The following is a 25308-nucleotide window of genomic DNA, read 5'->3' as shown; positions in this document are numbered from 1 at the left end:
GGAACTTTCTCCCATCTCCCTACTGCATCTCTGGAGCTCAGCCACAGTGATCTTGGGGTTCTTCTTTACCTCTCTCACCAAGGCTCTTCTCCCACGATTGCTCAGTTTGGCTGGACGGCCAGGTCTAGGAAGACTTCTGGTGGTCCCAAACGTCTTCCATTTAAGGATTATGGAGGCCACTGTGCTCTTAGGAACCCTGAGTAGTGCAGAAATTCTTTTGTAACCTTGGCCAGATCTGTGCCTTGCCACAATTCTGTCTCTGAGCTCCTTGGGCAGTTCCTTTCAGCTCATGATTCTCATTTTGTCTGACATGCACTGTGAGCTGTGAGGTCTTATAAAGGTGTGTGCCTTTCCAAATCAAGTCCTATTAGTCCTATCGCTGGTGGGACGGCTTGTATACTTTTTTTGATCAAAAATAGTTCACCAAGTACCCTATATTTAATATGCAACTTTGCTTTACATTTATATATAATGATGGTAGGGTATGAGATATGTTTTTTGTCTTTTGTAGGTTTTGCTTCTTTTTGATAGTGTGAACATGCTCCTATTTCTTGCATGTGTACCATCTTAAACCTCAGTTCACATTGCTTGGTTTTTTGTCTTGTTTGCATTCTGTGCAAATTAAGGGTGTGGCATCCCCTTTGTTGAGCTGATTAGTATATATGTAGCTTACCACGGGCTTAGGTGGTCTGGAGTTGGGACCCGGTCCTATTTGTCTATCCTTTTATATGCATTACTTCAACTTTGATATACAGTAAGGTTTTTAATATACACAGTGTAGGTACCGTCCCAATTTAGGGTCACCTTGCCGCTGGTGGGACGGCTTGTATACTTTTTTTGATCAAAAATAGTTCACTAAGTACCCTATATTTAATATGCAACTTTGCTTTACATTTATATATAATGATGGTAGGGTATGAGATATGTTTTTTGTCTTTTGTAGGTTTTGCTTCTTTTTGCTAGTGTGAACATGCTCCTATTTCTTGCATGTGTACCATCTTAGACCTCAGTTCACATTGCTCAGTTTAATTAAACACAGCTGGACTCCAATGAAGGAGTAGAACCATCTCAAGGAGGATCACAAGGAAATGGACAGCATGTGACTTAAATATGAGTGTCTGAGCAAAGGGTCTGAATACTTATGACCATGTGATATTTCAGTTTTTCTTTTTTAATAAATTTGCAAAAATTTCTACATTTCTGTGTTTTTTTCAGTCAAGATGGGGTGTAGAGTGTACATTAATGAGAGAAAAAAGAACTTTTTAGAATTTACCAAATGGCTAAATGAAACATAGATTGAAAAATTTAAAGGGTATACTTTTCGTACCCACTGTATAGGCTGCAGAGGGGAAACCGATGAAATATTAGTTATTTAATGGCTAGAAATAGACCTTATCCTATAACCAGTCACATGCGTAGATACCGATAGACCTTATCCTATAACCAGTCACATGCTGGTAGATACCGGTAGACCTTATCCTATAACCAGTCACATGCAGGTAGATACCGGTAGACCTCATCCTATAACCAGTCACATGCAGGTAGATACCGGTAGACCTTATCCTATAAAGTCACATGCAGGTAGATACCGGTAGACCTCATCCTATAACCAGTCACATGCAGGTAGATACCGGTAGACCTTATCCTATAAAGTCACATGCAGGTAGATACCGGTAGACCTTATCTTGTAACCGGTAGAGAGCAGACAGATCCAAGAAGACCTCAAACTGACAGGATCTTAGATAATGACGTCGGGAAGGTTAACCAGGAGTTTTTTCTTGCACGTTTCTACCCATCTACAGCCTCAGGTTTTCGTTGAGTTACAAGACGGGACCTGCTCGGTACCCTGCAGTCTTTTCTGAACATGAAATTGACACCGGGATGACCTTCACGATCCAGCTCCAGACAAAGAAGACGACTGTTCATTCTTCTTTTGTATTTCTCACATCTTCACACATTTCTACTGTTTAAATACCTAATAACAGACAGATCCCGGAGAAATAAAAAAAAGTCTATGGTTCCTTAGATATTGTGCTTCGGGGTTTTCAAGGAGATGCATCAATGGGACATTGTACATCAGGTGGAGAATGATGTCGATCAAAAGCCATGATTGTGACACTGGAATAAGAGCGCAGCGCCATCTTTCCATTAGTGCTGTATATTTTGTTATCAGGATCGGCTGCCCCTTGTTGAGCTTGTATCTGCTTGACCTGCAAGTAGAGACCAAATCAAGAAGTAAAGATGGCCATCACTTTGGATTTGATGTTGACCAAACTCACCAATTTTGAAGTTTATGAAGGTGTCACAACTTTCCTCCATGACAGATGTCAGGCTGTTGGACTTCATCTTTTTATTTTTGGGGGAGTCTGACTGCAACTTTTTTCCCTGTCCTCAATCATGCACCAATTCATCCAAGAGATCTCCGACCCAAACTAGACAATTGCTTTTGGTTCATACTTTCAGTTGATTATGGGGGATTATTATTATCATCCAAATCATCTCCATGTGCAGCTGTAATATGGCAGCCAAGGGCAGCATAACCGCCCATAACCGCAGGAGAGCCAAGAACTCTGTCCAGGCAAACGACCTGCTGTGCATTAATAAGTGCCGCGATAGAAAGGAGCCAGTGTCAAAGCAAGAGGTGGACCGCCCGGCGAAGGGGAAAGGGAGGGCTCTTATTGAAGGTCTACGGTGCCGTAAGAGGGGGCCTGACGGGATGAGGGGGCTGTTGTAGGTGTAATGTAATGGTTTGGCGATGACGAGTGTAGGTGTAATGTGCAACCTGATCAGACCTGCACATAATGGCCTGGCAATGACCATCCAAAAATTTGTTGTGGGCCCCGGCACTTCTTATGGAACCTATAGACTTATCTGGGTCCCTACTGTACCTCCACTTCATATGCAGATTTATGACTCCGGATAGAGGCACTGGTCTGTTATCCAAAAATGGGGAACTAGTGTTAGACTGATTTTTTTTCCTTGGAGTGTTGTATTTTTTAAGGATACCCTTACCAATAGAAGTAGTTTATTACAAAAAAAACCCCTAAATTTTCCAATTAATGTCCAAGGAGGAAATTGTTTGTTTGTGCCAACTTTCTTCTTCTTGATCTTTCCCCATTAAAGGCCACGATATCTAAAAATATCAGAATCTGACCACATCTATGGCCAGTTTTGGAAAAATTTCTTGGATAGAGTATTGTTCTACGAGATATAAATGCCCCTGGACACAGCTGTACTATACTTGGAACCAGGACAAATAAAGTATTGTCTCATCCAGAGTTGTATCTTGATGCTCCAAGGACTTAGTGCCATACCTGTAATGGGACATTTCTGGTGTCTACTTATGGGAAAGGACCGCATTTTGGCCTCTTTAATGCCTCAATGTGACTACAGACTCTGTACTCCCCCCTCATACTTATGCCCCAAAGAGCTAATAAATTTATTAAAAAAAAAAAGCTAAAGTGGGCCCAGGGGCATTTTTGGCTGATGCTTATTATGTGCAATTTGGACACTTCCGAGTATATTAGCCGGGTTCAGGTTTGGCCTTCCACATTGCTCCACAGGGAGACTTCATCTCTAGATGATGTGGGCACTTACATGTCACAGCGGACGTCCAACACTGACTGAGATGTAATAGAAAAACAATTTATTGCAAATCGGAATTTCTGCTTTCCACCAAAGGAATGAAAGAAATTCTGTTTTATGTGGTTTATCTTACACTATGACAGATTTTTTTAAATTGCTTTGTGACAAATCTGAGGTTATAAATCAGAATCTGTATTTTTACTCCCCGGAGGTTTTTTACATCTTGGAGAAAATGTTATTTTTGTTTTATTCATCATTTATGAGTTATAATGTTATATTATAACATTTAAGGAACCTGAAGTGAACCTACACTTATATATAGCAATGTCCTCTATACTTCTAGTATGGAAATTACTTCTTAATAGATTTGGGAGGTTGATGCTAGACCCCAATACAAAATCGATTGTAGGTAGGTCCCTCGACCATCAAGTGCCATCTATGCTGTCCTACTCTATTTCTTGTGATAGAGGGATCTTTGGGGCTCCTCAGGCACCAGATCCTAAAATGTACAAAAACTTTAATTGTGATATAATATATAGCTGTATTCCATTATTTATGACCATAGAGAACCATGTAAACATTATAACAAAATGCTGACTTTTTATCTACAATATCACATCGCATAATTATATATTATTCCATAATATGCTCCAGAGCTGCGCTCACTATTCTGCTGGTGCAGTCACTGTGTACATACATTACATTACTGATCCTGTACTGATCCTGAGTTACATCCTGTATTATACTCCAGAGCTGCACTCACTATTCTGCTGGTGGAGTCACTGTGTACATACATTACATTACTGATCCTGTACTGATCCTGAGTTACATCCTGTATTATACTCCAGAGCTGCACTCACTATTCTGCTGGTGCAGTCACTGTGTATATACATTACATTACTGATCCTGTACTGATCCTGAGTTACATCCTGTATTATACTCCAGAGCAGCACTCACTATTCTGCTGGTGCAGTCACTGTGTACATACATTACACTACTGATCCTGTACTGATCCTGAGTTACATCCTGTATTATACTCCAGAGCTGCACTCACTATTCTGCTTGTGCAGTCACTGTGTACATACATTACATTACTGATCCTGTACTGATCCTGAGTTACCTCCTGTATTATACTCCAGAGCTGCACTCACTATTCTGCTGGTGTAGTCACTGTGTACATACATTACATTACTGATCCTGAGTTACATCCTGTATTATACTCCAGAGCTGCACTCACTATTCTGCTGGTGTAGTCACTGTGTACATACATTACATTACTGATCCTGAGTTATATCCTTTATTATACTTCAGAGCTGCACTCAATATTCTGCTGGTGCAGTCACTGTGTACATACATTACATTACTGACCCTGTACTGATCCTGAGTTACATCCTGTATTATACCCCAGAGCTGCACTCACTATTCTGCTGATGCAGTCACTGTGTACACACATTACATTTCTGATCCTGTACTGATCCTGAGTTACATCCTGTATTATACTCCAGAGCTGCACTCACTATTCTGCTGGTGCAGTCACTGTGTACATGCATTACATTACTGATCCTGTACTGATCCTGAGTTACCTCCTGTATTATACTCCAGAGCTGCACTCACTATTCTGCTGGTGCAGTCACTGTGTGCATACATTACATTACTGATCCTGTACTGATCCTGAGTTACATCCTTTATTATACTCCAGAGCTGCACTCACTATTCTGCTGGTGCAGTCACTGTGTACATACATTACATTACTGATCCTGAGTTACATCCTGTATTATACTCCAGAGCTGCACTCACTATCCTGCTGGTGCAGTCACTGTGTACATACATTACATTACTGATCCTGTACTGATCCTGAGTTACCTCCTGTATTATACCCCAGAGCTGCACTCACTATTCTGCTGGTGCAGTCACTGTGTACATACATTACATTACTGATCCTGCACTGATCCTGAGTTACCTCCTGTATTATACTCCAGAGCTGCACTCACTATTCTGCTGGTGCATTCACTGTGTACATACATTACATTACTGATCCTGTACTGATCCTGAGTTACATCCTGTATTATACTCCAGAGCTGCACTCACTATTCTGCTGGTGCAGTCACTGTGTGCATACATTATATTACTGATCCTGAGTTACATCCTGTATTATACTCCAGAGCTGCACTCACTATTCTGCTGGTGCAGTCACTGTGTACATACATTACATTACTGATCCTGTACTGATCCTGAGTTACATCCTGTATTATACCCCAGAGCTGCACTCACTATTCTGCTGGTGCATTCACTGTGTTCATACATTACATTACTGATCCTGTACTGATCCTGAGTTACATCCTGTATTATATTCCAGAGCTGCACTCACTATTCTGCTGGTGCAGTCACTGTGTACATACATTACATTACTGATCCTGAGTTACATCCTGTATTATACTCCAGAGCTGCACTCACTATTCTGCTGATGCAGTCACTGTGTACACACATTACATTACTGATCCTGTACTGATCCTGAGTTACATCCTGTATTATACTCCAGAGCTGCACTCACTATTCTGCTGGTGCAGTCACTGTGTACATACATTACTTTACTGATCCTGTACTGATCCTGAGTTACCTCCTGTATTATACTCCAGAGCTGCACTCACTATTCTGCTGGTGCAGTCACTGTGTACATAAATTACATTACTGATCCTGCACTGATCCTGAGTTACATCCTTTATTATACTCCTGAGCTGCACTCACTATTCTGCTGGTGCAGTCACTGTGTACATACATTACATTACTGATCCTGAGTTACATCCTGTATTATACTCCAGAGCTGCACTCACTATCCTGCTGGTGCAGTCACTGTGTACATACATTACATTACTGATCCTGAGTTACCTCCTGTATTATACCCCAGAGCTGCACTCACTATTCTGCTGGTGCAGTCACTGTGTACATACATTACATTACTGATCCTGTACTGATCCTGAGTTACATCCTGTATTATACTCCAGAGCTGCACTCACTATTCTGCTGGTGCATTCACTGTGTACATACATTACATTACTGATCCTGTACTGATCCTGAGTTACATCCTGTATTATACTCCAGAGCTGCACTCACTATTCTGCTGGTGCAGTCACTGTGTACATACATTACATTACTGATCCTGAGTTACATCCTGTATTATACTCCAGAGCTGCACTCACTATTCTGCTGGTGCAGTCACTGTGTACATACATTACATTACTGATCCTGTACTGATCCAGAGTTACATCCTGTATTATACCCCAGAGCTGCACTCACTATTCTGCTGGTGCATTCACTGTGTTCATACATTACATTACTGATCCTGTACTGATCCTGAGTTACATCCTGTATTATACCCCAGAGCTGCACTCACTATTCTGCTGGTGCATTCACTGTGTTCATACATTACATTACTGATCCTGTACTGATCCTGAGTTACATCCTGTATTATATTCCAGAGCTGCACTCACTATTCTGCTGGTGCAGTCACTGTGTACATACATTACATTACTGATCCTGAGTTACATCCTGTATTATACTCCAGAGCTGCACTCACTATTCTGCTGATGCAGTCACTGTGTACACACATTACATTACTGATCCTGTACTGATCCTGAGTTACATCCTGTATTATACTCCAGAGCTGCACTCACTATTCTGCTGGTGCAGTCACTGTGTACATACATTACTTTACTGATCCTGTACTGATCCTGAGTTACCTCCTGTATTATACTCCAGAGCTGCACTCACTATTCTGCTGGTGCAGTCACTGTGTACATACATTACATTACTGATCCTGCACTGATCCTGAGTTACATCCTTTATTATACTCCTGAGCTGCACTCACTATTCTGCTGGTGCAGTCACTGTGTACATACATTACATTACTGATCCTGAGTTACATCCTGTATTATACTCCAGAGCTGCACTCACTATCCTGCTGGTGCAGTCACTGTGTACATACATTACATTACTGATCCTGAGTTACCTCCTGTATTATACCCCAGAGCTGCACTCACTATTCTGCTGGTGCAGTCACTGTGTACATACATTACATTACTGATCCTGTACTGATCCTGAGTTACATCCTGTATTATACTCCAGAGCTGCACTCACTATTCTGCTGGTGCATTCACTGTGTACATACATTACATTACTGATCCTGTACTGATCCTGAGTTACATCCTGTATTATACTCCAGAGCTGCACTCACTATTCTGCTGGTGCAGTCACTGTGTACATACATTACATTACTGATCCTGAGTTACATCCTGTATTATACTCCAGAGCTGCACTCACTATTCTGCTGGTGCAGTCACTGTGTACATACATTACATTACTGATCCTGTACTGATCCAGAGTTACATCCTGTATTATACCCCAGAGCTGCACTCACTATTCTGCTGGTGCATTCACTGTGTTCATACATTACATTACTGATCCTGTACTGATCCTGAGTTACATCCTGTATTATACCCCAGAGCTGCACTCACTATTCTGCTGGTGCATTCACTGTGTTCATACATTACATTACTGATCCTGTACTGATCCTGAGTTACATCCTGTATTATATTCCAGAGCTGCACTCACTATTCTGCTGGTGCAGTCACTGTGTACATACATTACATTACTGATCCTGAGTTACATCCTGTATTATACTCCAGAGCTGCACTCACTATTCTGCTGATGCAGTCACTGTGTACACACATTACATTACTGATCCTGTACTGATCCTGAGTTACATCCTGTATTATACTCCAGAGCTGCACTCACTATTCTGCTGGTGCAGTCACTGTGTACATACATTACTTTACTGATCCTGTACTGATCCTGAGTTACCTCCTGTATTATACTCCAGAGCTGCACTCACTATTCTGCTGGTGCAGTCACTGTGTACATACATTACATTACTGATCCTGCACTGATCCTGAGTTACATCCTTTATTATACTCCTGAGCTGCACTCACTATTCTGCTGGTGCAGTCACTGTGTACATACATTACATTACTGATCCTGAGTTACATCCTGTATTATACTCCAGAGCTGCACTCACTATCCTGCTGGTGCAGTCACTGTGTACATACATTACATTACTGATCCTGAGTTACCTCCTGTATTATACCCCAGAGCTGCACTCACTATTCTGCTGGTGCAGTCACTGTGTACATACATTACATTACTGATCCTGTACTGATCCTGAGTTACATCCTGTATTATACTCCAGAGCTGCACTCACTATTCTGCTGGTGCATTCACTGTGTACATACATTACATTACTGATCCTGTACTGATCCTGAGTTACATCCTGTATTATACTCCAGAGCTGCACTCACTATTCTGCTGGTGCAGTCACTGTGTACATACATTACATTACTGATCCTGAGTTACATCCTGTATTATACTCCAGAGCTGCACTCACTATTCTGCTGGTGCAGTCACTGTGTACATACATTACATTACTGATCCTGTACTGATCCAGAGTTACATCCTGTATTATACCCCAGAGCTGCACTCACTATTCTGCTGGTGCATTCACTGTGTTCATACATTACATTACTGATCCTGTACTGATCCTGAGTTACAGCCTGTATTATATTCCAGAGCTGCACTCACTATTCTGCTGGTGCAGTCACTGTGTACATACATAACATTACTGATCCTGTACTGATCCTGAGTTACATCCTGTATTATACTCCAGAGCTGCACTCACTATTCTGCTGCTGCAGTCACTGTGTACATACATTACATTACTGATCCTGAGTTACATCCTGTATTATACTCCAGAGCTGCACTCACTATTCTGCTGGTGCAGTCACTGTGTACATACATTACATTACTGATACTGTACTGTCGCTGAGCTACATCCTGTATTATACTCCAGAGCTGCACTCACTATTCAAAATTCATTAAATTACCTTATCATTCTTGTTTTTTTTATAGACACAGTCCTCAGTATCCTTTATCACAAGAGCAAACTTTGTGCTGTCATCGGGCTATTAAGGAATGCTGAGAGATTTTAGTCCTCACACCTGCAGAATTGTGAATGCAGCTCTAGAGTATGTATTATTTGTAGAAGCAGAAAGGACAATGTATCACTGTGGTGGGATTCCCAGGTGAAAGGATGGCATACAAAGGTGCATTTTAAAAATATTGAGCACAAAGCAAAGTCTACAGCTGGATTTCATAAGAGATCGTTATTGTTCTATACATTCAGTGCTAAAGCAAGGAAGTAATTAAGATATTTTTCAAAATATAAAAAAAATTCCGAATCTGAAAATAAAAAAAGCATATTTGGTGTCACTGCACCCATTAAATGTATCAAAATATAAATTTAATAAACCCGTACTATAAAAACTATAAAGAAAAATAATGAAACAAAAGAATTTGCCATTTTTTTGGTCCCAAACAAAAAAAAAACTATAAACAAAAACAATGAAACAATAAAAAGGAATAAAATATCTTATGTACTTCACAATGGTATCAATAAAAATTACAGATCACCTTGCAAAGACAAGCAGAGCTCCCTTGATGGAAGAAAAAAAAGAAAAGAGACTGGCAACAGAAAGCGAAAGTTTGCTTTTAAAAAATGTTCGGAATTAATTTAAAAACAGTAAGATAAACAATAAAAAGTGTATGCAAATTCAGTATCCCTGTAAACATGCTGAATCAAGATGACGGGTTATTTTTTTTACTGCATAGTGAACCGTAAAAACTTTACAAAATAAATAAATAAATACAAAATTTCACTTGGTATCTTTTCCCGTTTTTCAGTGCATTATATAAAAATTTCGTCCCGCAAAAAAAATGAAACCCTTGTCGACGGAAAAGTAAAAAAGTTGTGCCTTTTGGAAGAAGGTAAGAAAAAACAAAAGCGCAAAAAAAAAACAAAAAAGCGAAAAATGGCCAGGGGGGGGGGTGAAAGGGTTAAAAAACAAAGAAGTGAGTGTAATAATTTATTGTTAGGGAAATATCTGCAGCCGGTCAGTAGATTCCGGGACAATATGGCGGTAGTTACAATCGAACGTGACAACAGCCGCCATATCCCATAATGATGATACATTTTACCATAAAACGTCCCCATTACAATGGCATCGCGTGGACTGCGGTAATCTTATCTGGCCGCACCATGCTCTACTAATATTAGCAATTACACTTCAATTACATCGTACGTAAAGAAAAAAATAGAAACGGATGCCGTAATCTGCCGTACAGGAGCGCAGCTCTTCTTCCTTAACGAAGTAACCCACTTATCTCTATAGAACACCAGTTCAATGCTGTCAGTTCCTCCAGTGACAAAACACTCATACCACTGGGAGCCGTCCGCTGCCGCCAGACTCAAGATTCGCTGTCCTAATTGTATCCCTCAGGTATAACGTCTTCGCGCTCAGTGATAATAATATTTAAATGCCGATCGTATCTCAAGGAATAAAAATATTGTATTTTCTTTTAGACTTGTAATAATTGGTGGTGAACAAGGAAAAGGGGGTTTGGAAAAAAAAAATATTCTCACTGCGGAATTATAATTGTTTTAATTTTTTTAAGACAGTTATTTTTTTAAAGCAAGTCTTTCTTTTTACAGAAAACCAAAGCATAATTTTCCTGCTCTCATCCCCCCACCAAATGGTAAAAACTGCTTTCCTTGCACATACCATTCCAATATGCCCCTATTTGCATGTTATATATTACTATCCATACGTCTTTTAATGGATATATCCTCTTTGTCAGCATTCTACCAGCATTATAGGTCCTGGAACTTACTTTCTCTAACTTCCCAAAATGCATTTTTCCTGTCATAATCCAATGACTTGCCTGCCCTGAACTGCAAGCCTGCCTCTCTGTTCTGTCTTTATACAGTTTTACAAACAGGAGAACAGAAGCACAATGACAAAGACCCACCCCATGTCCACTAGACAGACAAAGACCCACCCCTCAATTCCTGTAGAAAGAGTAGAAAAACACAAATATGCTTCACTTCCTGTAGAGAGACAAAGACCTGTCCTATCTATTTCCTTTAGAGAGACAAAGACACACCCCACTTCCTGTAGAGAGACAAAGACTCACCCCACTTCCTGTAGAGAGACAAAGACCCACCCCACTTCCTTTAGAGAGACAAAGACCCACCCCACTTCCTGTAGAGAGACAAAGACCCGCCCCACTTCCTGTAGAGAGACAAAGACCCGCCCCACTTCCTGTAGAGAAACAAAGACCCATCCCAATTCCTAGAGAGGGATAAAGACCCACCCCACTTCCTGTAGAGACAAAGACCCGCCCTACTTCCTGTAGAGAGACAAAGACCCGCCCCACTTCCTAGAGAGGGACAAAGACCCACCCCACTTCCTGTAGGCAGAGAGATAAAGACCCACCCCACTTCCTGTAGGCAGAGAGATAAAGACCCACCCCTCTTCCTGTAGAGAGACAGATTTCTCCCACTTCCTTTAGACAGAGAGATAAAGACCAACCCTACATCCTGTAGAGAGAGACAAAGACCCACCTTCCACTTCCTGATACAAGGCCCCGCCCCCACATCCTGTAGAGAGACAAAGACCTAACCCCACTTCCTGTAGAGGGACAAAGACCAACACCCACTTCCTGTAGAGGGACAAAGACCCATCCCACTTCATGTAGAGGGACAAAGACCAACACCCACTTCCTGTAGAGGGACAAAGACCCATCCCACTTCCTGTATAGTGACAAAGACCCGCCCCCACTTCTTGTTCACAACTTGGACATCCAGCCACCTCTGGAGGAAACTAGCAGAGAGTGGTAATTTCCTCTACAGTGGCCCCAGAGGAGAAATAAAGCATTACACACTGCCTGTTCAAATCAGTAGATGTGCTATGTCGTATGGAGTGTGAGAAGCTTTTTTATTATAACTCATCACTCAGAATAAAGGGTTAAGACTAGAGCCCTTTACTCGGCCTATAGTAAAAAGCAAACCCTAAACTAAGCAACACTTCTTATTTCCTGTTTTAAATAAATACATTTTAAATTACAAAAATTTTATTTTTTTTCTTATTTCTACAAAACAATTTCAAACAATAACTTCCATTTCCCATCGGAGAGTTCTACATTTCTCATTCAGCTTCCTGTACATCATTGCTGTAACATGGGAACATGGCTGGACAGGAAGGAGCGCGGGGTGGTCAGGTCAGAGCTGCACTTCTGCAAACACAACAGGAGCACAAACATGGAGGTAACTGAACATCTGCACAGAAAATCAATCTTCTCTAACCTATGGCCTTAGGGAAACTACAACTCCCAGCATGTCCTCAGGTTGGACATCACTGCTTGAAAGAGGAGCAGTTCTCCGTAGGCTCATTTATTCAAAGGGTTGCCCTCCATAATAACTTACCACCTATCCACAGGACAGGTAATAAATAATCTGCTGATTGCTTTTTGAGTGGGCAGTTCCTCTTCATCAGCATTCTACTGTCACTATAGGTGCTGGAACTTACTTTCCCTAACGTCCCAGAACGCATTGTTCTTGACATTATCCATTGGTTTGCCTGCCCACAGTGACAAAGGTAATAATCTGCTGATTGATTTGTGAGTGGGCAGTTCCTTTTCATCAGCATTCTATTGTCACTGTAGGTGCTGGAACTTACTTTCCCTGACTTCCCAGAGTGCATCGTTCCTGACATTATCCATTGGCTTGTCTGCCCACATTGACAAAGGTAATAATCTGCGGATTGCTTTTTGAGTGGGCAGTTCTTCTTCATCATCATTCTACCATCACTATAGGTGCTGAAACTTACTTCCCCTAACTTCCCAGAATGCATTATTCCCCTGACATTATCCATTGGCTTGCCTGTCCACAGTGACAAAGGTAATAATCTGCTAATTGCTTTTTGAGTGGGCAGTTCCTCTTCATCAGCATTCTACTATCACTATAGGTGCTGGAACTTACTTTCCCTAACTTCCCAGAATGCATTGTTCTTGACATTATCCATTGGCTTGCCTGCCCACAGTGACAAAGGTAATAATCTGCTGATTGATTTGTGAGTGGGCAGTTCCTTTTCATCAGCATTCTATTGTCACTGTAGGTGCTGGAACTTACTTTCCCTAACTTCCCAGAGCGCATTGTTCCTGACATTATCCATTGGCTTGTCTGCCCACATTGACAAAGGTAATAATCTGCTGATTGCTTTTTCAGTGGGCAGTTGTTCTTCATCAGCATTCTACCATCACTATAGGTGCTGAAACTTACTTCCCCTAACTTTCCAGAATGCATTATTCCCCTGACATTATCCACTGGCTTGCCTTTCCACAGTGACAAAGGTAATAATCTGCTAATTGCTTTCTGAGTGGGCAGTTTCTCTTCATTAGAATTTTACCATCATTATAGGCACTGGAACTAACTATCCCTAACTTCCCAGCTGACATTGTTCTTATCATTATCCATTGGCTTGCCAGCCCTGAACTGAGAGTTTGCTTCTCTGTTATGCCCTCTCTGGTATGCCATATTCAGTTTGACAGATGGGAGAGCAGAAGCAGAGTGACAAGGGTAATAAACTGCTGATTGCTATTTGAGTGGACAATTCCTCTTCATCAGCATTCTACCATCACTATAGGTGCTGGAACTTACCTTCTCTAACTTCCTGTCATTATCCGCTTGTCTGTTATGCCTTAATTAGTATGACAGACAGGAGAGCAGAAGTAGAGTAGCAAAAATAATAATCTGCTGACTGCTGCTGACGGCAGGGATCCCCACCGATGCCAAGGGCATGGGGCCGTATGAATATAGCGATGGTCTCGTCTGTTCACCACCACTCTAGTTATTGATCTTGGGACTGATAAAGATATGGATTACATTGATTGGCAATTTTCATCAATGCCATTGACAATCAACAGATCAATAGATGAGCATACGCGGCTATGACTGTATTTAAAAGTTGGAGCCCAAAGCCCCATTCTCAGGATTGGTGGGGGTCCCAGCAGTTGGGCCCCTGTATATTTTCAAAACATGGTGGACCAAGCCATCGCCCTTGATCAGGAAGCCTCGGCTTGTGGAGGTGTCACTGCGCTGGTACAATGTCTCTGCCAGCAGGTACAAAGTAATAAGGGGTCCAGTAGTAGCCCCTAGTGCTTGAGGGGGCTCAAATGCCCCTTTGTCAAATAAGAAGAAAGCAGAGCAATATTATGGATGTAGAAAATTAAACTATTCCTTGAATTTAGTTATTATAAATATAATTAGGAATTGCTTAAAGGCGTTGTTCACCTCTTACTTAGATGTATATACATTGCTCAAAATAGTAAAGGGAAAGCTCAAATAACACATCCTAGATCTGAATGAATGAAATATTCTCATTGAATACTTTGTTCTGTACAAAGTTGAATGTGCTGACAACAAAATCACACAAAAATCATCAATGGAAATCACATTTATTAACCAATGGAGGCCTGGATTTGGAGTCACCCCCAAAATTAAAGTGGAAAACACACTACAGTCTGATCCAACGTTGATGTAATGTCCTTAAAATAAGTCAAAATGAAGCTCAGTATTGTGTGTGGCCTCCACGTGCCTGTATGACCTCCCTACAACGCCTGGGCGTGCTCCTGATGAGGTTGCGGATGGATTATCAGTTAACTCATTCTGCAGCTAGAATAACACAGAGGCTGTAGAAGGCAAATGGTGCAAAACTTTTAATGAAGCCCAATTACAAAAATGTAATAGATATGAAACATGGCATGGATAGCATCATCCATTGGACTAATATTAAGGGTTAGAATGGCCTTACTGTGATGTGAGTGAATGCGTTATGTTTGTCCCTTTGCTACAATGCTGAAAATATATCTCCCATAAATATCAGATCGATGCAGACCCCAATATTCATCACTGGCCGCTGGCTCCAAAAAGTCTGCTATCAGTGCTTTGAACAGAGGAAGCTCTTGCCTTGGTAGTGTATAAACGAATCAGCGTCTTGGTGGCTGGTTCTCAGAGCAGATCGCCTTTTATAATTACCTGGTCACTGCAGGAGGTCCCTACTTCAATGGAGGTTGACTATAAATCCCATATGTGCATTACAGGTAATATGTCCCTCTCCAGAGATTTTTTTTATGGATTTAAATTTTACTGTGTGACACTAGGATATTTCATATTCCCTACAGATCTGGTCAGCAGACTACAGACTTTCATATTTGCCGGTCATTCTCAGTCGATCTTTCGTCTATTGATTCATTCTCGTCCTTTATTCATTCCATTGGATGAAATGAATAAATAACTCATGAGTTCTGTAATTTTGCCTTAGTGTCGTATTGAGCGATGCTGAGCCCGGAGGAATCTTCATGTTTACTTTGGAAAAATCTGCCTTCTGTAAGACCTAATGATGAAGTACCTGCTAATTCTTGGAACTGCAGTCACACTATTGCCCAATGTTTTACTATACACAAACATAGAGCAGGTTATGGTACTCCTACTTAGTGTTCTGAAAACTGCATGGCCCTTTAAATATTTAAAGGGCCTGTAACCCAGCAAATCAAAATTAGCATATTTTTTATAAATCTGGGAATTTTGTGATAATCAATAAAGTGTCCATAATTGATGTCACCGAGCTTTAAAGTATGTAAATTAGCTCTCCTCAATAATAAAGTGTCTAGTGCCACCTATTGGAGGTTTCTATTACTATGTGCCACTAGAATTACTTTTTTCTAGGGGAGAGCGGTTTGCATTTCCTTGCCTGGTATCTGAGGTCACACAGACCTGTCAAGCTAAAGGAGCAAGAAAATAACCTCTGCAGAGACTTGGAAAGTGCTCTGTCACTACTAAAGCACTTAAGCCTCATTTGCATATGAATTAAAAGGCAATTTACTCAGGAATGTAGCTACAGATAGAAGATATAAAGGTGTCAATGCATTTGGGAGGTTGATTATATTGAAAGGTTTCCATAATACATTTTTTACAAGGATTAACTCTTTCTTTTTCCTTCTAGGTTCTACATTGAAAGTATAACATTTCTGAAAGAAATCACAACGGTGGAATTATTTTTCCTTAATGCAAAAGCCTGTGTATTCAAGGTAATGAACCTATAATGAGAATAAAGTGCGCTCCATACCGCATCCTTTCTATTGGACCACATTTTAATGATTGATATTTTTGTCGTGTCCATTGATGCAGCACTACAAGTCCCAGCACTTGCCCGTCTAAGTGGTTCTATTGTATCATTCAGTTTTATCCATTACCAGCAGTGCATTTCATTACATTTTAGTACTATGCTATTGTATTTATCAGTCTCTGCTGTAGCTGTTTGCTTCTGCCAGGTTTGTCTATGTAGTACTACAAGTCCCAGCATTTTAGCTTAGCATATTCATTTTAATTACCGAGCCTTTTATTTTTCTTCTCCAAACAATATTACCTTATGCTTTTTCACATAAAATTGTATTTTTAGTAGTCGGTATCCTGATCACCAAGAAAAGCGCACATGCAAAAAAAATAGTTTACTTAAAAAAAAAATACCCTACAGTTTCCCTGGGTCAACAATTTATCTTAAAAAAAAAGCCATGCAGGTCCAACGTAGTTCTGGGAATCCGACGTAGTCCTGGGAATCCACCATAGTTGTGACAATCTGACAGAGTCCTGGAAGTCCACCATAATCCTGGGAATCTGATGTAGTCCTGGGAATCCACCATAGTCCTGGGAATCTTCCATAGTCCCGGGAATTTAACATAGTCCCGGGAATCTGCTAAAGTCCTGGGAAACCACCATAGTCCTGGGAATCCGCTGTAGTCCTGGGAAACCGCCATAATCCTGGGAATCCGCTGTAGTCCTGGGAAACCGCCATAGTCCTGGGAATCCAACGTAGTCCTGGGAATTCGACGTAGTCCTGGGAATCCACCGTAGTTGTAGCAATCTGACAGAGTCCTGGAAGTCCACCATAATCCTGGGAATCTGACATAGTCCTGGGAATCTGACGTAGTCCTGGGAATCCGATGTAGTCCTGGGAATCTGATGTAGTCCTGGGAATCCGATGTAGTCCTGGAAACCTGCCATAGTCCTCGGAATCCGCTGTAGTCCTGGGAATCTGCCATAGTCTTGGGAATCCATCATAGTCCTGGGATTCTGCCGTAGTCCTGGGAAACCGCAGTAGTCCTTGGAATCCGCCGTAGTCCTGGGAATCCAACGTAATCCTGGGAATCCGCTGTAGTCCCTGGAATCCGCCGTAGTTCTGGGAATCCGCTTTAGTCCTGGGAATCCGCTGTATTCCTGGGAATCCGCTGTAGCCCAGAAATGGAAACCTGAAAAACATAAAAAGAGAAAAATAAAACAAGACACTGTCACTCGTTCACCAATTTATCCGAAAAAATGTTCCCACGCAGGTCCGCTTAGTCCAGCGTTCTATAAATCCGGCCCCTGAGACTGTGAATAGCAGTAAAGTTACCGCTGTTCACAGTCGCCGAGTACTGACGTCACCGCTCATCAGCGTCGCCGGTCACCCCTTTTTTATTTTAATTTTTCTTTTTTATTCAAGGCAATGCATACGCAAATTCAGTATATTATTTACACAAGTTTTCTATAAGTGTTGAACATATTGGGGTCAATTATTGAAAATGCAGCACAGGAAAGCTGTGGTGTCACATCATTGTACTGGAGTGTTCAGAAATAAGGGACGCCTGTCATGTCTACCGCTAAAGGGTGATGGCAGCCTCCACTAGGGGGAGCTTCTATTGCTTCAATCCCTTTACCTTGGCTACTATGTATACATGTATGCATTGAGCTCCCTCTTGTGGTGGCTGAGGAAGTAAAAAAATCTATTCTTTAGTTGTATGGTAGTGAGTGAAAGCAATATGTCGGCACTGCTAATGTAGTGCACTCGGCTGGCACTGTCTTTTAAGGGGAATTTTGCTGAAATTAGGGGGATTTTGTAACATTTTTTATAGGGAGCGCAGGACTGGCACTGATAGTGGGGTGAAGGTTATGACACTGTTAATGGGGCACTTGGGTTGTTGGGGATGTACTTTATTTAAAAGGGAAGGCTCAGAGACTTGTGTTTACATCATAATTAATGTGAGTAGGCACAACACAACTCACAATTATATAATTTTTTATACAACTTGCATAATATCATGGCACTATAAACAGTGATGGCATTGTGATAGCCGGCAGAGGAATGAGACTGTGCCCCTACATGTTATGGCAGTGTTTATCCTCAGATTAGCCGGCATCATTTTTAATATTCCAGTATGTGTTTTATGATGGAGGACGAGCACCAGGTCAAGCAAAGAAAAGAAAAAATAAACATTTTTTTGGGCCGTTTCCAAGTACTTTCATGTAAAAGTGAAATTTATGATCCCTGCACTTTCAGCCAACTTGATCTTATTTGATAGATAATTTGATAATATGATAAATAGACAATCTACAAATCACTTTATTTATATATTATGTTGTTTCATTCTCGAAAAATCACTTCAAAAGCTGACAACTTGGTGTAACTCGTTGTCTACTGCCTGTTGTCAGGTATAATCTGCTAACAAAAACCTAAGACAGAAACAAAAGTAACATATGCCCTACTGGAAATAAGTAAAAGCAATAGTGCATATAAATAACATAGCGTACATAAAAAAATGTTCTTTTCAGTTAAGTATAATATGCTAGCACCAGAGATACTGAGATGGATTACAGGAAGTGGAGGTGGGTCTTTATCTCTCAACAGGAAGTGGGGGCGTGGGCTTTATCTCGCTACAGGAAGTGGGTGTGGGTCTTTATTTCTCTACAGGAAGTTGGTGTGGGTCTTTAGCTCTACAGGAAGTGGTGGCCGGTCTTTACCTCTCTACAGGAAGTGGGGATGGGTTCTTATCTCTCTACAGAAAGTGGGGGCAGTTCTTTATCTCTTTATAGGAAGTGGGGCGGGTCTTTACCTTTCTACAGGAAGTGGGGATGGGTTTTTATCTCTCTACAGGAAGTGGGGATGGGTTTGAGTTCTTTTATCTCTACAGGAAGTGTGATGGGTTCTAATCTCTCTACAGGAAGTGGTGATGGGGTCTTATATCTCCACAGGAAGTGGGGGCAGTTCTTTATCTCAGTACAGGAAGTGAGGGCAGGTTTTCATGTTTCTACAGCAAGTGGGGGCAGGGCTTTATCTATCTACAAGAAGTGGGGGCAGGTTCCTATATCTCTACTGGAAGTCGGGTGAGTCTTTATCTTTCTACAGGAAGTGAGGTGGGTTCTTATATCTCTACAGGAAGTGGGAGTGGGTCTTTATCTTTCTACAGGAAGTGAGGTGGGTTCTTATATCTCTACAGGAAGTGGGGGCGGGTCTTTATCTCTCTACAGGAAGTGAGGTGGGTTCTTATATCTCTACAGGAAGTTGGGTGGGTCTTTATCTCTCTACTGGAAGTGAGGTCAGGTTTTCATCCCTCTACAGGAAGTAGGGTACGTCTTTATCTCTAAACAGGAAGTGGGACGGGTTCTTATCTCTCTACAGTAAGTGGGGCCGGATCTTTATCTATATACAGGAAGTGAGGGCGGTTCTATATCTCTCTGCAGGGATTGGGGGCAGGTATTTATCTGTCTCCATGAAGTGTGTGTGGGTCTTTATCTATGTACAGAAAGTGGGGGGGCGGGTATTTACCTCTCTAGAGGAAGTAAGGGTAGATCTTTGTTTATCTGCTCCATCTCTCTTTTATCTGTCACACTGCACACAGAAATAATAGAAAGGTGGGCTTTCAGTTCTGGGCAGTTAAGCTATTAGACAATGCATGCTGGAAAGTGAACGAGAAGACGTTCTAGCACTTATAGTGCTAGCAAAATGCTGATGAAGAGGAACCCCCAACTGAAAAAGGGTAAATGGCAAGATTGAGTGCAAGATAATAAGGACAGTTCCTGGGCAAATTTGACTATGTTCATGAAAAGCATTTTTAACTTGTTTTAAAAGTTGAAGGCAATAACACCTGGCTTTTAAACATGTTTTGTTACAAGTTCCAGCACCTATAGTACTGGTAGAATAATGTTAAAAAGAAAATTAATGGCAAGTTATAGACCATGAGAATTTAGACATATCAGACTGGGATGTTCACCAAAAGTAGATTTAACATTCTGTGGGGTACATGAGGGTAGCAATACCATGTTTTTGTGCTATATGGTGACATGCAGAGCGCCTAGAGCTCCATTATACAGAGCAGTAGGGATTCTATGCTCCTTGCCTTGCTTTGTGCATGAAGCCATGAACTTCTAGCAAAAATTACCCCCCAGATCGATGTGTCATTTTCTTAATGACCTGAGCAATCCGCGAGGTTAAGTTTGATAGATTTGTCCTTCTCCTCAACCATGCAACTATGTAACGCTGTATAATTTTCCATAAACACGCCGGTCCTGGTTTTGGCATTTTGCCACCTGGGCTAAGCGTAAAACCTGACTGTTGGCGCTTGGACGGCGCTTTGAATGACAACGTCAGCTCAGAATCGCAGGATTTAAAAGATGCAGAAAGAAAAGAGGGCAAAAGTCATTGCTGGCCGACCGGAGAGTAAGAGGAGTAATGCATGGCGGGATCATCTGATACCTGAGCTCCTACAGGTGTCTTATCTCCAGCCTTTTTTATAACTATTGAACTGCTGGAGGATATTGGTACGCAGGATTTCTTGGATACACCCATATACCTCAGATCTTACTTATTAGGGTTATAAATTCATAAAAAAGGCTTTAGTCCAAGTCTTCGAAGGATCCTTAGTTACTAATTGAAGACGACTTCCTGCGCCCATAGAAGTGCCAATAAAACCCAAAATTATAGACACCTGGGCTGGAGCTTCTTCAAGGTAACTGCACAGGTAGCGTATCTGTAGCACCCCGAGGGCTCGGCTGCTACAGGGGTATTGCACCTCAAACCAGAGGTGTGATATTCCACTCCCGGGTAAGGATGGAGTGTGGACCAGGGCTCGGTAGGCTGCATGCACCACATACACCCCATTTCCGAGGAACAGCTTAACGGTGCTCCCACTAGACAGAAGTGCAGGCACGACAGCATCTGTTCCTGGCTGGAGTGGGGAGGGGGTGGAATGCCCAGTGGCGTAGGAGCAGATAGGGGTGGGTCTCTGGGCATAGGTAGGAGCCCATTGGTTGCTAGTCACCTGGGCTCGGGTGTCAGAAGGAGGTATATAAGGTGGGCACCATCTTAGAACAGAGTTCAGTCCAGTCCAGCCAGTTCAGTGGAGACAGTCTGAGGAGAAGACGGGAAGCAGAGCCCCTGCATGGGCTCTGCTCTGCAGGCAGGCCTTGTCAGGAGGCTGGAGCCTGAGAGAGAGAGAGAGAAGAAGGAACAGAAAGGAAAGTAAGAAAGGAACTGGAACAGAGGAGAAAGGAAGCAAAGAACACAGAGAAAGGCCCAGAGACACGAAGGCAGAAGGAACCCCATATGCCCAGAGGAGATACTGGGTGAAGGGTTGGCAGAGCAGGGTACCGGAACCCAAATTGGTGGAGGCGACTAATCCTCAGCCAAAACCGGAGGTTGTGACCACATCTTGGTGCGACCCCTCACTACATCCACCAGAAAGGCATACCGCATAGGGTCAGGGAAACCGGGAGAGGTTTCGCCAACAGAAGGCCCGAGGAAGCTGGACAAAGGTGGGTCACTGGTGGGGACGGCCAGTAGAAAGGAAGAGAGGGGAGCTCTGAACCACGCTCTGGAATTGCCTGGGAGTTGACCGAGTCCCTCACCTGGTGGATGCAGCACGGCTTGGGTAGTCATCGCCTGCAGCATTGACCTGAATAACAACCGTGAGTAAAGCTTTGGAAACTGCAATTACAAGTCTCTGTGTTTCATCGCCGCACCAGCACCATCAGTACTGGGACACTCACACCATCACTACCACCATCATCCACATTAGCTGCCCTGAGGCAATACTCCTCCCGTGGGGAGTTATTCCATACTCAGCTGCGCAACCAACATCAGCCTCAGCGGTCGGCAGCGCAGCGGCGGTCCCCACTGACCGCAATCCACGGGTGGCGTAGTCGGACACTTATTACAATACAAATAGACTGCCACTGGTTTGACCACCCTGGGCACGGACCGGGTCACCGCCACGGAGAACTACAACCCCCAGCGATCCGGCTCCGGGTATTCCCCCTGCACAGCAGCAGCACAACACAGGCCCAGGGGGCGCGTCAACTTTGGCGTAGTCGGCAGGATCATTACCAACCCGCCACAAGCGGGTATTGCGTGCCTGAAGAAAACTGCACATGTACCTTAAAAAGAAGTCTCCCGCCATTTCCAGAAGTTTCCCGCTGTCCGGAGTCGTTTCCCGCCATCCGGAGCCGATTCCCGCCGTCAGACGCCATTTTGGACCGTTTCCCACCATCTTCATCTGTTTTTCCCGCCCTGGTAGAGCGGACGCCATTATGTGCGCACCAAAGGACAGCAGGAAGCCACCTCCCATCGTGGGCCAGGTCCCAGAGTGGCGCCAAAGAAGGAGCCCGCCCCCACCAGCCATGAATGCAGCAATGGAGATGTCCATCAATGTGGGGGGGCTGCCCCTGAAGGTGATTGTCAGCAGATGCCCCCAAGACCAACCCCCATGGGGGCGGATAGGAAAGAAAACTGAGGGGCTGGGTGCGGCCTGGATCAGTCTGGACCTGCTGCACCCGGAGATGGAGGGAGCAGAAAACTCCACCAGCACCCTGGCCCGCAGCCTGCTGCAAGCGGAGCCACCCTGCAGCCTGACAGAACTGCTGGCCCAACTGCCTAGAGACCCGGATCGTGCGCGCGCAGCGCTGGAAGATCTGAATAGAAGAATGGTCCGGGCGCAGCGGGATGTGTTTGCCGGGTGGAGAGAGGAGATGGCCCGGCAGCACGGAGGTGACCAGCAGAGGACCCCGCCAGAACCGGGCAGCGCGCTTACCACTGGGCGCGGAGAAGAGGGACCGGCAGCTGCAGATGACGCCGCGGAGGAGGCCACGGAGACCGAGGCAGGTAATGGGGACGCCACCACCCCAAGTCCGGGGAACACCAGCCTGCCCTCACCCTCCGTTGCGGGACCCGAAGCCCCGGGGACCGTACCTGACACCACGCCTCCACCGCCACCAGCTAGGCCTCAGGCAGCAAGCACCGTCGTCACGCCCCGCCCCGCGCTGTGCCCTCTGAACCCTGGCGCCGTACAGCGTGAGACGTCACGGGCCAGGACACAAGACCTAGCACACCCGGGCGCCGCTGCCTCACCAGCGCCCCCTACCTTGGCGGTGCCACCCCCGGGCGCGACCAACAAGCGACCACCGGCCTGGTCGCAAGGCCGAGTGCCCCCGGGCGCTGCCACCCATCCGAAGCCCACAGTGCCACCCTTGGGCGCGGACCTGTATGCCCAATATACCAGCCCGGACGGGCTACCCTTTGAATGGCCGCCGGAGTTCGCCAACCCCCGTCTCCGGAAAGAGCGACCCCTGAGTGAGCCTTTGATCCCGGCCCCGGAGCCCGCCAACATCGCTCCACCCCTGCCGGAGGATGCCCAGTTTGCATGGGACCCCACTGGCGAGAACCTCATGGGCTTCACCCAGGAGACCCGGGCGGAAGAAGTCCAGCGCCTGGAGTGCTGCCGTCAGCAGCTAGCCACCTATGAAAGAGAGCGGCGGCAGAGGCGCATCAGGGAGCAGCGACTCCAGGCCAGGAGCGCGGAGCAAAAGAGGAGGGCCCGACAAGACACCCACGCCATCCGCGGACCCAGAGCCACCGGGACCGTAGTCAAGTTCCAGCTGGAGCATGGCTGGGGCTTCATCAGAGACCCGGAGGCTGACACCGACGTCTTCGTCACTAGAAGGGACGTTGAAAGCCACCTGCCAGAGGGACATCACGGACGTGACCTGTACCCCGGCGACGTGGTCACCTACACCCGGCACAAGGGCGCAAAGGGACTGTATGCTCTCCATGTCCACCGTCTAACGGAGGAGGAACTGCAGTACCGCCCAGAAATTGAGTCCACTGAGGATCCGGACGGATCAGAAGACTACCCGGAAGAGCGAGAAGGACACCGTTACCAGTAAGCGGTAAAATGGAACTGTATATAGTTACCCGTACGGGTACAAGAACTGTTGCGGATTGAAGTGTGGTCCCCGTTGGGACTAGTGTGGAACTGTTTCTTGATAAAAAGTTTCCTGTGTGCGTGTTACCCCAATATCCTTTACCAGGCTGAGGACTGTGAGCAGCCACTCCCTTATCCCCACTGGCCGAGGACTGAGAGCGGCCAATCCCTTGTAAATAGTTGCGCTTCTTAAAGCGCCCCCTACTGGTTTTATACAAAAACCGCAACGTCTACCTCAGGATTAAATGGACTGTTGCACCTTTTCCTGGTCGCAAGTTGCACAGCGGCCAGAACTCAAGAATGTTCTACTTGAAAATGTTTTATATTGAAAAGCTTTATATGCTGCTAGAATAATAATACAAGTGTTTTATGTGATGTTTTATATGCTAAAAGAGTTCGAGTGGCATTAGCAAGATGTTTTATGAAAAGGAGTACCAGTAACGTTAAAAAGAGGAGAATACCTCCCATAAAGGGATGAGTGAAAAGTTATTGTCTTATATACGAATGCATTCTAAAATTTTGTATGTTTAAAATGTTTTTATTCTATTCCAGCCCGAGGACGTGCTGTGATTTACCAGGGGGGAATGTAGCACCCCGAGGGCTCGGCTGCTACAGGGGTATTGCACCTCAAACCAGAGGTGTGATATTCCACTCCCGGGTAAGGATGGAGTGTGGACCAGGGCTCGGTAGGCTGCATGCACCACATACACC

At 43.9% G+C, this 25308-nt stretch overlaps 1 protein-coding gene across 4 annotated transcripts in view; it reads left to right on the top strand.

Moving 5' to 3' along the window:
- FRMD4B (FERM domain containing 4B) overlaps nucleotides 1-25308 on the top strand; it is a 257085-nt gene that overhangs the window by 129656 nt on the left and 102121 nt on the right. For all 4 annotated transcript variants that reach the window (XM_073644727.1, XM_073644729.1, XM_073644726.1 and 1 more), the window contains exon 5: nucleotides 16533-16617. In XM_073644727.1, the coding sequence (XP_073500828.1) occupies nucleotides 16533-16617 (85 nt within the window). The remainder of the gene's footprint in view (nucleotides 1-16532; nucleotides 16618-25308) is intronic.

The sequence above is a fragment of the Phyllobates terribilis genome, unplaced genomic scaffold (genome assembly GCF_046119375.1).
Source record: "Phyllobates terribilis strain yellow unplaced genomic scaffold, ASM4611937v1 Scaffold_8__6_contigs__length_399053987, whole genome shotgun sequence".
In the NCBI taxonomy this organism is placed as follows: domain Eukaryota; kingdom Metazoa; phylum Chordata; class Amphibia; order Anura; family Dendrobatidae; genus Phyllobates; species Phyllobates terribilis.
This window is presented reverse-complemented; position numbering and strand designations above follow the sequence as displayed.